We start from the raw sequence: 13,859 nt of genomic DNA, 5'->3' as shown, positions 1-13,859 counted from the left end.
TAAAGAAAATGATGTGAAAGCCAATACACACAAACTCATTTTTGTTTTATTTTTCTAGATATTAACATTATTTAACAACTTCTGCTATTATGGAACAACATTTGTAAAGATTTTGCATTGAATACCATCATATTGTTTTTTGGTAACTCCAGGACAAGTTAGTAGTGCTTAATTAGGAAGAAATGCTAGTTACTGGATGTGACATAAGGATGGTAAACATGTATGGGTTTAAAAACTTTGCAGCTGAAGCATCATATCATTTGAACATACTTGAGAGCAAAAACTATTCCAGATATCATATTTACATCTGAGCAGTAGTACCAAGTGGGGTGGCACAACGATTAAGCACACTGGACTTGCATTCGGGTGAAGGACAGTTGAAACCTACTTCTGGTCATCCTGATTTATGTTTTCTGCGATTTCACTAAATCGTTTCAGGCAAGTGCCACGACAGTCTCTTTGAAATGGCACAGCCGATTTCCTTCCCTGATCCGAGCTTGTGCTCCATCTTCTAATGACTTCATTGTCCATGGGACATTAAACACTGATCTCCTCCATCTGGGTAGTAGTGAATTGCACTACTCAGTTTTATATATTGTTATATGTTTTATTTGACACAACTTCATATATGGCCATTTAGGTCTCTAGTTTGTAAATAACCAGTTTCATCATATCACTACATGAGGGGGGGACTCCTTTCTCTCTTCATAATGTAAAGTCATTTGTAGTGGGAATATTTATTTTCATATATATATTGAATCACCACTATAAGAAGGAAAAAGCAAAAATTATGCTTTTTAAAATTGGCATTTGGTCATCACAATGATGCTTTGAACTTTGCTTCCTTTGAACTTTGCCTCCTCACAATGGAGGACCTCTGCAACATACTGTGCAGGCATCAGATAGAGATTGCCAACAGTGACATTTTTGTACCAACTGGTCTGTAACTTACGTAGTGCACCTCATGGAAAATATCGCATCTTGTTAACTGCTATTCATACATAAGAAATTAGTATATAGATCTAACCTGCTGAAAATTAAACAAAATGTTGAAAAAAAGCAGTGACATTGATCTTAGTGCAAAGCATGGTAAAGTTAAGACATTTTTGTGTATTTTTTGGTTTGTTCCCCTTGCTCCCTGTTTTGTTGCTGTTTGTTGCGAATGAATAATTAATAAATGTGAACACTCTCTTTACAGTTGAAGTATCTTTATGTTTCCATTATTTTATTCAGCCCAGGGTGTTCTAGTATCATCTGAATATAATAGTGTGATGGTTTTTCTGGGACAGTAATGCTTTCATCAATTTGATCTGATTTAAGTGGATTGCAGTGATCCTTCAGTTTGTCATTCAGTTACACACTGCATTACTTTTCAGTGCCATTGTTCTGTAGCACCCAAACAGTTAAGTGCTCCAAAGTTATTACCTTGGTGTAAAGAATGGACCTAAATATTTTCAAATAATGCAAGAAGAGGAAGCTAAATTTTAACACTTCCATTTTCTGCATCTCTGCAAAAGTTGCGTTGCTATAGGGTAATACAGAAATGGGAAAATAATAATTAATCAGTAATGACTTTGCTAGTTGCCAGGAGAAAAACACACAAATATTTGTGAAAGTAGACATGCATTTCATGTTGTCGGTGTCCGTATTTATGAGGGATGTTTGAAAAGTCCGTACAAAGTCCGAAAGATGGCACCACCGGCTCGTATCGAGGTAATGTTTAGTTAGTAACATCTTTGGAAAAAACAAACACAAAGTTTCAGCCATATTGGTGTATTCCTTTGTGTTTGGCATTCGTGTGAATCAAGGAAGTCAAGTGATTGTCAAAAAATGGACGAAAAAGAATTTCTCGTGTTGATTAAATAGTACTTTATGAAAGGAAAAACTCCTCAGGAGACTAAAGGGAAGCTTGATAAACAATACGGTGACTTTGCACCTTCAATCAGAACAGTTTATAAGTGGTTTCAAAATTTTTGGAGTGGCCATATGGGCACAAGTGATGCTGAATGTTCTGGGCGCCCTGTGGAGGTTACGAACCCAGAAATCATTGATGAAACCCATGATATGGTAATGGATGACGGAAGAGTTAAGGTGCATGAGATTGCTAGTGCTATGGGCATCTCAAATGAATGGGTTCATAATATTTTGCATAAACATTTGGACATGAGAGAGCTATCCGCAAGATGGGTTCTGCGATTGCTCACGCTTGACCAAAAACGGAATCATGTGAAGTGTTGAGAGGATGATTGGCAGTTGTTCAGGAAGAATCTGTAGGACTTAAAGCATCGTTTCGTCACTGTGGATGAAATATGGATACATTACTATACTCCTGACACGAAACAACAATCTAAACAATGGGTTACCAAGGGAGAATCTGTGCCAAAAAGGGTGAAGATCGGAAAGGTTATGGTGACTGTCTTTAGGATTCCCAAAGGGTAATACTCATCGACTATCTGGAAAAGGGTAAAACTATTACAGGTGCATATTATTCATAATTATTGGACCATTCGAAAACCGAGCTGCAAGAAAAATGCTGGTGATTGGACCTCAAAAAACTCCTTTTCCATCACGACAATGCACTAGCACACACCTCAGCAGTTGTGGTTGCAATTTTACTGGAAATAGGATTCCAACTCGTTTCATATCCCCACCCCCAGCCCACCCCCCCACCCTCTATTCTCCAGACTTGGCTCTCTCGGACTACTATTTGTTCCCCAATTTGAAGAAATGGCTGACTGGACAAAGATTTTATTCAAACAAGGAAGTGATTGCAGCAACTAATAGCTATTTTGCAGACTTGAGACTTGGACAATTCCCATTATTGGGAAGGGATCAACAAATTAGAACAGAGTTGGACGAAGTGTATAAGTCTAAAAGAGGAGACTGTAGAAAAATAAAAAAGGTTTACCCCAAACATGTAAGTAGTTTTTATTTTTGCATGGACTTTTCAAACGCCCCTCGTAAGTAATAGGTGTTCACTTTGATTAGAAGTTTCCTAACTGTTTCAGTTACTATGCATTCAAATATAAACATCATAATTATTGCAAGTAAAAATCATGCAAAATTAAAAGCACATCTAACACTGAGCTTTCAAAATCATGGCTTCTTTCAATAGGATCCAGAGAGAGAATGGAATTTGGCATTTGGAGATGTAATTTCTGTGGAATAGGTATTCAGACAAAAATATAAAAGGAAGGCATTTTGATATTTTAATAGTAATTAGTGTGTAAATATGTACTGTTAATTTTTTTACCTGGATTGTCAAACTTCTAAAATCAACTGTAACTTCATCAGGGGCTCCAACTGGCACACCTAATGTGAGCAACCATAATCATGCACCAACGAGTAATTTCAAGCGTCAAAATACTGTAGACTCTGCAACAATAAAGGAGAATACAGCGCGAATAAATTCAGCAAGTGCAGCAACGCGCCCAGCCCCTCCAAAAAATACGGCGGCCATTCCAGTATTAGATTCAAGTAAGTGGTCAAGATACTTCTCCATTCTTGTGAGCTACTTTTCATGTTTTTAGTTTAAATTTTATTGGCATTCTGTGCAAGATAGTTGCCAACGAAAGACTAGTTAGCTACGCTTTCAAATTCATTACTTATTTTGAAATTGTAATTACATTATACTCTCTGGCTTTTATTTTTATTACATTTGTTAACTAGTAATAAAGAAATACGATGACAGGATGAGAGAAGATTTCTTGTGTCAAGTACTATATAAGTTACCTTCAACTACTAAACAGTGGAGCTGATTAATGATAAAAGTGCTGTGGATTTTAAGGAAAATGTTGGAAGTTTACAGTGAGCCTAATACTAACCCTGAATTCAGAATGATTCTTAATGTGTTTATATCCATTTTTGAAAATAAGATGATGATGATGTTGTTGTTGTTGTTGTTGTTGTTGTTGTTGTTGCCGTCAGTCCTGAGACTGGTTTGATGCAGCTCTCCATGCTACATTATCCTGTGCAAGCTTCTTCATCTCCCAGTACCTACTGCAGCCTGCATGCTTCTGAATCTGCTTAGTGTATTCATCTCTTGGTCTCCCTCTAAGATTTTTATCCTACATGGTGCCCTCCAGTGCTAAGTTGGTGATCCCTTGATGCCTCAGAACATGTCCTACCAACCGATCCCTTCTTCTAGTTAAGTTGTGCCACAAGCTCCTCTTCTCCCCAATTCTATTCAATACCTCCTCGTTAGTTATGTGATCTACCCATCTAATCTTCTGTAGCACCACATTTCGAAAGCTTCTATTCTCTTCTTGTCTAAACTATTCATCGCCCACGTTTCACTTCCATACATGGCTACATTCCATGCAAATACTTTCAGAAACGACTTCCTGACATTTAAATCTATACTCGATGTTAAGAAATTTCTCTTCTTCAGAAATGCTTTCCTTGCCATTGCCAGTCTACATTTTACTATGTAGGTCTACTTCGCCCATCATCAGTTATTTTGCTCCCCAAATAGCAAAACTCCTTTACTACCTTAATGTGTCTCATTTCCTAATTTAATTCCCTCAGCATCACCCGACTTCATTCAACTACATTCCATTATCCTCGTTTTGCTTTTGTTGATGTTCATCTTATATCCTCCTTTCAAGATACTGTCCATTCTGTTCAACTACTCTTCCAAGTCCTTTGCTGTCTCTGACGGAATTCCAATGTCCTCGGCGAACCTCAAAGTTTTTATTTTTTCTCCATGGATTTTAATACCTACTCCGAATTTTTCTTTTGTTTCCTTTACTGCTTGCTCAATGTACAGATTAAATAACATCGGGGATAGTCTACAACCCTGTCTCACTCCCTTCCCAACCACTGCTTCCTTTTAATGTCCCTCGACTCTTGTAACTGCCATCTGCTTTCTGTACAAATTGTAAATAACATTTCGCTCCCTGTATTTTACCCCTGCCACCTTCAGAATTTGGAAGATAGTATTCCAGTGAACATTGTCAAAAGCTTTCTCTAAGTCTACAAATGCTAGAAATGTAGGTTTGTCTTTCCTTAATCTATTTTCTAAGATAAGTCATAGGGTCAGTAGTGCCTCACATGTTCCAGCATTTCTATGGAATCCAAACTGATCTTCCCCGAGGTTGGCTTCTATCAGTTTTTCCACTCATCTGTAAAGAATTCGAGTTGGTATTTTGCAGCTGTGACTTATTCAACTGATAGTTCGGTAATCTTCACATCTGTCAACACCTACTTTCTTTGGGATTGGAATTATTATATTCTTCTTGAAGTCTGAGGGTATTTCACCTGTCTCGTACATCTTGCTTACCAGATGGTAGAGTTTTGTCAGGACTGGCTCTCCCAAGGCTGTCAGTAGTTCTAATGGAATGTTGTCTACTCCTGGGGCCTTGTTTTGACTTAGGTCTTTCAGTGCTCTGTCAAACTCTTCATGCAGCATCGTCTCTCCCATTTCATCTTCATCTACATTCTCTTCCATTTCCATAACATTGTCCTCAAGTATATCACCCTTGTATAGACCCTCTATATACTCCTTCCACCTTTCTGCTTTCCCTTCTTGGCTTAGAACTTTAGAACTGGGTTTCCATCTGAGCTCTTGATATTCATGCAAGTGGTTCTCCTTTCTCCAAAGGTCTCTTTAATTTTCCTGTAGGCAGTATCTATCTTACCCCTAGTGAGATAAGCCTCTACATCCTTACATTTGTCCTCTAGCCATCCCTGCTTAGCCATTTTGCACTTCCTGTCAATCTCGTTTTTGAGTCCACATCTGCCCCTGGAAATGTCTTACAATTTAAAACCTAGTTCCTAAATCTCTGTCTTACCATTATATAATCTATCTGAAACCTTCCAGTATCTCCAGGCCTCTTCCATGTATACAATCTTCTTTCATGATTCTTGAATCAAGTGTTAGCTATGATTAAGTTAAGCTCTGCGCAAAATTCAACCAGGCAGCTTCCTCTTTCATTTCTTAGCCCCAATCCATATCCACCTACTATGTTTCCTTCTCTCCCTTTTCCTACTCTCGAATTCGTCACACATGACCATTAAATTTTCGTCTCCCTTCACTACCTGAATAATTTCTTTTATATCATCATACATTTCATCAATTTCTTCATCTGCAGAGCTGGTTGGCATATAAACTTGTACTACTGTAGTAGGTATGGGCTTCATGTCTATCTTGGCCACAATAATGCGTTCACTATGCTGTTTATAGTAGCTTACCTGCACTCCTATTTTTTTATTCGTTATTAAACCTACTCCTGCATTACGCCTATTTGATTTTGTATTTATAACCCTGTATTTACCTGACCAAAAGTCCTGTTCCTCCTGCCACTGAACTTCACTAATTCCCACTATATCTGACTTTAATCTATCCATTTCCCTTTTAAAATTTTCTAACCTACCTGCCCAATTAAGGGATCTTGACATTCCACTCTCCGATCCATAAAACGCCAGTTTTCTTTCTCCTGATAATGACGTCGTCCTGAGTAGTCCCTACCCGGAGATCCAATGGGGGACTATTTTACCTCCAGAATATTTTACCCAAGAGGACGCCATCATCATTTAATCATACAGTAAAGCTGCATGCCCTCGGGAAAAATTACGGCTGTAGTTTTCCCTTGCTTCCAGCCGTTCGCAGTACCAGAACAGCAAGCCCATTTTGGTTAGTGTTGCAAGGCCAGATCATTCAATCATCCAGACTGTTGCCCCCTGCAACTGCTAAAAATAAGATAATTAAATGTAATAATGACAGGTCATTGAAAAACCTTTCACCCAGCTATAACATATTTTCCCCTGTGAAAACACGTATTTTTATCCAGGAAAACTGTCCCTCTCTTCCCCTCCCTCTCTTCCCCTCCCTCTCTTCCCCTCCCTCTCTTCCCCTCCCTCTCTTCCCCTCCCTCTCTTCCCCTCCCTCTCTTCCCCTCCCTCTCTTCCCCTCCCTCTCTTCCCCTCCCTCTCTTCCCCTCCCTCTCTTCCCCTCCCTCTCTTCCCCTCCCTCTCTTCCCCTCCCTCTCTTCCCCTCCCTCTCTTCCCCTCCCTCTCTTCCCCTCCCTCTCTTCCCCTCCCTCTCTTCCCCTCCCTCTCTTCCCCTCCCTCTCTTCCCCTCCCTCTCTTCCCCTCCCTCTCTTCCCCTCCCTCTCTTCCCCTCCCTCTCTTCCCCTCCCTCTCTTCCCCTCCCTCTCTTCCCCTCCCTCTCTTCCCCTCCCTCTCTTCCCCTCCCTCTCTTCCCCTCCCTCTCTTCCCCTCCCTCTCTTCCCCTCCCTCTCTTCCCCTCCCTCTCTTCCCCTCCCTCTCTTCCCCTCCCTCTCTTCCCCTCCCTCTCTTCCCCTCCCTCTCTTCCCCTCCCTCTCTTCCCCTCCCTCTCTTCCCCTCCCTCTCTTCCCCTCCCTCTCTTCCCCTCCCTCTCTTCCCCTCCCTCTCTTCCCCTCCCTCTCTTCCCCTCCCTCTCTTCCCCTCCCTCTCTTCCCCTCCCTCTCTTCCCCTCACTCTCCCTCTCTTCCCCTCCCACACCCACTTACCCCTCCTGCACCCCCTCCCCCTCGCACCCCCTCTTCCCCTCCCTCTCTTCCACTTCCCCTTCCTCCCTCTCTTCCGCTTCCCCTCCCTCTACCCCTTCCCTCCCTCTACCCCTTCCCTCCCTCTACCCCTTCCCTCCCTCTACCCCTTCCCTCCCTCTACCCCTTCCCTCCCTCTTCCCCTCCCTCTTCCTCTTCCCGTTCCTCTTCCTCTCCTGCTCTTCCTTCCCTTCCCCTCCTTCCCCTTTCCTTCCCCTTTCCTTCCCCTCCTTCCCCTTTCCTTCCCCTCCTTCCCCTTTCCTTCCCCTCCTCTCTTCCCCTCCTTCCCCTCCCTTCCCCCTCCCCTCCTCCTCCCCCCTCCTCCTCCCCCCTCCTCCTCCCCTCCTCCTCCCCCCTCCCCTGCAATTGATGAAGGCATGTGCAAATGTTGTGGCCATGTGTGTTTCAAGCAGTACATGCCACAGAAGCCAAATAAATATGGTATAAAACTGTCACAGTCAGAGACAGACACAGGTTGTGTGTGTAATTTTTCTGTTTATGCAGGTGAGAGGTCTGACACAGTGACACTCGTAAAGACATTGCTTGGCGAATCCGTCAGGAAAAGGTTACACTTTGTTTACAGACAGATTCTACACCAGTCCAGTCCTTGCTTCAGAACTGGAAGCTGCAAAAACTGCTCTTGTGGGAACTACAAGAAAATCTAAGCAGGGATTACCTCCTGCTATAGAAGATCAGAAACTTCAGCGAGGTGAACTAATTTTTAGGCCTAAAGGAAATATCTTGGCATTTGTTGGAAGGGCAAAAGAAATGTGCCCGTGATAAGTACAAGGCTAACTGCTGAGATTGTGACGTATATTGATAAGAGAGGCGGAGAGAAAGCAAAACCAGCCTGTGTGGTGGACTATAATGAAAACAAGTTGGGTGTTGACGTATCAGACCAACGACTATCATACGGGGCTTTCGAGCATCGAACTGTGAAGTGGTGGAGAAAGTTGTCATTCCACATAATATTAATGGTGATAATAAATTCAAGTCTACTGTACAACAAGGTAACTGGAAAACGCCTCACAATGTCATAGTTTATGACAAGTATCTGTGCAGGTCTTGCAGACAACAGAGATCTCGAATCACAAACTGATACATCAGGACTCTCCAGACTATTAACTGGAAACCATTTTCTGGAAAAGATTGAGACAGAAGTAGGCAAGAAGCAAGCAAAAACAATGTGTAGTGTGTTCTCTGAGAGGCAAAAAGTTTACTGGGAAAGTGTGGTGCAAAGACACAAGCTACCAGTGTAGTGAATGCAAAGTGGCATTGTGCAAACTACAATGTTTCAAAATTTATCATACAAAGACCAAAATTGCATCTTAAAATAAAGCCAAAGGAGGTTACTGTAGATAAAACAAACAGTATAAATAATTATTAAAATTCTTGTTTAAAATAATGTAGTTTTCTTTCTGAGCATTAAGTGCATATATCCTTGACCAATTTTTCCTCTTTTAAAAAAACAATGCTATAATTGAAACTTTCATGAAAGCAAATATTAATTAAAATAACAAAGTATTATACATAGCTTCAAACTAGAAAGTTCAGGCTTTTCAATAAGGGTAATGTCATTACTATAACAAAAACCATTTAAGAGTTGTAGTAAACTAAAATACGCTAAAAACAGCTAGGCCTTGTGGTAGAGCTTCGTGCACTATGGCTCGGGGCCCAAAGTGTTAAAGAGAATAGGAGCAGTGTAAAGGAAAATATTTTTAATTCCTTCTTTTTAAAAATAGATAAGTGAATTGGTGCAAACAGTTCAGAGGAGAAAACAAAATGGTATGCTGAAGAAGCAATGCTGAGGACATTTAATGAATTAAAATTTTCTCACGCATCCCCATCTGAAGGAAGACTCTAAAAAGTTGTGGCTCTAATACGTAATTCTTCATTGACTCCGATTTCCCAGAAAGGTTGATATATGCCATTGAGCGAATACGTTTTGTCAGAAGCATTTTCTTCGTTTTGCCACAGATGGCACTGTAATCGGAAGAATAGAAATGGATACACAATTGTAATTAATGATGTGCTACTCAGTGGCCCTTGAATGTCCAATGGCACATGGAACCCCACTCTCAAGCTGGGAGGGCAGGACAGGTCTGTATTTTATAACTTCTACTTGCAAACCTCATTCGGACTGTTGTATTTCTCAGAAGTATTTAACAGGGGACTACTTGATGCGCCACTGTGGCCACTTAGCAAACTATAATGTTATCATAACGGGCAGTATCCCACAGCCAGATTTCACGTATTGTGCACACATAGAACAATAAGCAGCTCTAAACATTGCAATTCTTGCACAGTTTTTACTGCCCGCACGTCAGCCTATCAGTTGGAGAACAGACATGCAAGTGGACTATGAATGTTGCAACCACAGAAGAAAAAATTGAAATGCTCTTGATTTATGGTGAACGTAAGAGAAATGTTCAGGCTGATGTTGCCTTGTATACTGGGCATCTTTCAGAGAAAACTCGCCTTCGTTCATTCTTTTACGCAGTTATGAACATATTTTATGTCTGATGGCAGTGTACAGACCGGCAAAAGGAAACGAAGCAAACGTGTTAAAGGAGAACCTAATGAAATAGCTGTACTATTGGCAGTGCACAACCACCCCACGGATAAGGATCTGGCAGATAGACTGTGATTCCAATATGTCTGTAAGTAGTATTGTCACAATACTGCATTGTCACAAATATTATCCATACCACATGTCACTGCATCAAGAACTTCCTGGTGCCGATTTTCATAACATGACACTTTTTCGTGAATGGGCACAACAACAAATGCAAACGATCCCCACATTGTTTGCCGAGGTACTATATTCCAATGAGTCTACATTCATAATGGTAGCATTAGCTGGCATAACATACTTCACTATAGTGTAGACAATCCCCACTGGTTACGGCATGTTGACCAACAACGTCCTTGGTTAGGTAACGTATGGTGTAGCATCCTGGGGAACAAACTCATTGGTCCATAATTTATCAACGGCACATTGAATGGACACAGATATTGAATGTTCCTGGAACAGGAACTACCAGTACTACTGAAGGATGTTGCTCTGGACATTTGACAGCTTATGTGATATCAGCATTACGGTTGCCCATCGCATTACACAACTGAAATACAGGAGGTGTTTACAGTAGCAATCAGCAAAGGTGCCTATTAATTGGCCCACTACATTGCCAGATTTGATGTCGCCAGATTTCTTCCTGTGGGGATACTTAAAAGATAAGGTGTCCCAGCAAGTGCCAATATGCTGTGAACACATGGTAAACCGCATCAGCTTCTGTCACTTGTACAGTCATTTGAAAGTCAGATAACTAAGTGTATTGAAGTTTGCGGTACAGTCCTTGAACACTGCTTCTAATTGGAAAAGTAAAACAATGTTCATCTCGTGCCATGGCCACAGTGGCGTGTCAAGTGGTCCCCTGCTTGATATGTCAGAGGAGTACAATGTTGTGAATGGGGTTTCCAATTAAAAGTTATCAAATACTGGCCTGGCCTGCCCTTGCAGCATGGAGGTGGGGTCCCACTGGATATTCAAGGATCATTGAGTCATGATTGTGTACCCATTTCTATTCCTCCAATTACAGCGCCAGCTATGGCAAAATGAAGAAAATGCTTCAGACAAAACACACGTAGATTTTGCCATAGAATTATAATCTGATAGAAAAACCAGGGGTCCTCATTGAAGATATCAAAGTGGCACACTCAAAGGGTGTCGTGGTGGGTCGAGTGTGCTACTCTTGGATGCCCCCTCCGAGACAAACAAATTGGAATTTTAACTTTTTTGGTCCAATGTATATTTTTCAAGATATTTCAATATCTTCAGTTAAAATGAACACTTTGTATATTTTCTGATTACATAATAAAAATCTTAGTGGCTATCAAAGACATTCTGTTGTGTCGGTTATAATATTCTATTAGGGTACTTAAGTTTTTATGGGATATGTGGTTCAGCAAATTCCTGGTTTAGTTCTTATTTAACAAAAAGAATGCAGGATGTTACATTAGACTGTTAAAGTAATACAAAGAAAGACAGCTACGAAGCTGTGTGGGCAGAAATTACAGTGGGAGTTTGTTCTTGCTTTATTTTAATGACCTGCCATTTTATATGAATCAGGAGGCAGATGATACAAGCAGTCTTGCGAAGCCGAGCAAAGAAGCATCTGTTTAGAAATCATAAATGATAGTAACTAAATGGGTTTACAGACATGCCCTGGCTTTAAACTTAAGGAACGAGTTCGCCCAGTTCTCCAATTAACCTAGTACACCTACAAGAAATGATAAAAAGGGTAAAAGTTTTAAGTTCTTGGGAGTGGGTATTGATGACAACTTAAACTAAAGTATCTGGGTTCGGCTACTTTTGCTATAAGAAAAAGTGTGAACATTGGGGATATAAAAGGCAGTGAGTTAACATATATATTCATTCATTGATGATTGGCATAATACTCTGGCGTAACTCTTCACTTGGGCAAAAAGCATTCATTCCTCAAAAGAAAATAATCGCTCACACACATACGTTTTACAATTACCTCTTTAAGCAGTTGAGAATGTTAACCACATTCTTGCAGTAAATTTATTCAGGTATTAAATTTATTGTCAGCAAGGCATCTAAGTTTGACAGTAACAGATATTCACAAGTTCTACACTAGAAGGAAAAATGATCTGCATTACCTTTTAATGAATCTAACTTTGGCACAGAAAGTGGTGAAATAGCTATAAAACTCTTTGTCAATCTTCCATGGAAGTAGTGTGTCTGAAAGATATCAGAAATGTTTTCAAATATAGGTTAGAGATTTCTCCTTAACACTTTCTATACCATAAAGGAATTTTTGAGTAGAGATACAGTCATGCATAAAAAAAAAGAAGTCTGTAAATGGCCAACATGCTGCCATGTGCCACGTTTGCTGGTGTATAAGACACACCACCTTTTGTAAAACTTTATTTTTTTGTGGAGGGGGGAATTGCTTAGTTAATACCTCTACTACAAAACAATTATAGTAGAGTCTCATTAATCTGAACTAATTGGGACCGGACCTTGTTTGGTTTACCGATTTGTTCGGGCTAGGCGGAATTATGTTGACGAGTTTCTTGAATGAAGTATACCAACCAGATAAGTAGCTACACCATGGTAACAAATGGGAACAAGTTTGGAAACGATGGCTCACTCTCACTCCCTGTCCTTGTTGTTGTGCGGCGTTGAGACCTTTTTAGTGTCTTGAGATCAGTGCACTGCCAGTTGACTCGCAAAGTGCTTGGTTATGTTAGTTATCGACCGCTGGCACTAGTTATCGATCGCTGGCATGCATAACAGTTGTATTGTATTCGTTCAGGTGTAGTGGTGCACGTATTTTTGTCATGAGTAAACGGAAACATACGATGTTAACTCTCAAAGAAAAACTAAACGTTTTGAAGTGGATAGACAATGGTGGGAAAGTACCTAAACTGGCAATGGAACTGGGTGTTGGTAAAGCAACCATTGGTAATAGGAAGAACAACCCAGTGAAGCTACTACAAATGATACAGACAATCCCTGGATGTGAAGAAGCTAGTGAAGAAGATGTAGATGAATGGATGGGGCATGTGTGGAGAACCTTACTGACACTGCTGTGACTCAAGACCAGGAAGAAGGGGACTGTTGTGACAGAAGTGACAATGAGCCTGAGAATGACACAGGAGAGCTGGTGCCACAGTGTGATGCAACAGAAGCCCTTGACCTCGCACTATGTTATTTGGAGCAACAGCCCACTGCTACACCTGCTGATGTAATGTTTATGAGACGATGGCGCAACTATGCGTCATATAAAAGACTGTCTTCATTACACCATAAAACAATAACTGAGTTTTCGTCATCTAAAAAGTAGGGATAAAATGTCTGCTGTATTTTAGTAAGTTTGACAGCTGTTCTTTCATTGTTATACATTGTTTAAACCTAATGTTTTATTGCCAATTTTTGTAATACATGTTTACTGTACTGTGTAAATTAAAGTAGTATGGAAAACTGTGCGGTAAACTGCTGTACATACACACCTAGACTAACATTTTTCATGTTTGGATTAAGCGAACGTTCGGATTACCGGGGTTCGGATTAGCGGGACTTTGCTGTATAACACATATGTGCATTTACATCAAATTTCTAGGCAATATAAATAGGAAAAAGTGCTCACCATTTAATTTGCATCCTCGAATATACAAAATTGGTCGTCAGAGCTGAAAGAAGAAATACTTGAAGCTGTCGTGTCAGAACCGGAATCTTCGTACAGTAAATTATCATGTGTGCCATCTAGTGCCTTACAGATCATACACTTCTCGAACCATTGA

The 13,859-nt window shown here is 40.5% G+C and overlaps 1 protein-coding gene across 8 annotated transcripts in view; it reads left to right on the top strand.

Annotated features, from left to right (window-relative positions):
- LOC126184939 (serine/threonine-protein kinase MARK2-like) overlaps positions 1–13,859 on the top strand; it is a 297,700-nt gene that overhangs the window by 208,370 nt on the left and 75,471 nt on the right. For all 8 annotated transcript variants that reach the window (XM_049927665.1, XM_049927649.1, XM_049927638.1 and 5 more), the window contains one exon: positions 3,295–3,477. In XM_049927665.1, coding sequence (XP_049783622.1) covers positions 3,295–3,477 — 183 coding nt within the window. The remainder of the gene's footprint in view (positions 1–3,294; positions 3,478–13,859) is intronic.

This window comes from Schistocerca cancellata, chromosome 1, assembly GCF_023864275.1.
Source record: "Schistocerca cancellata isolate TAMUIC-IGC-003103 chromosome 1, iqSchCanc2.1, whole genome shotgun sequence".
NCBI classification, from domain to species: Eukaryota; Metazoa; Arthropoda; class Insecta; order Orthoptera; family Acrididae; genus Schistocerca; species Schistocerca cancellata.
This window is presented reverse-complemented; position numbering and strand designations above follow the sequence as displayed.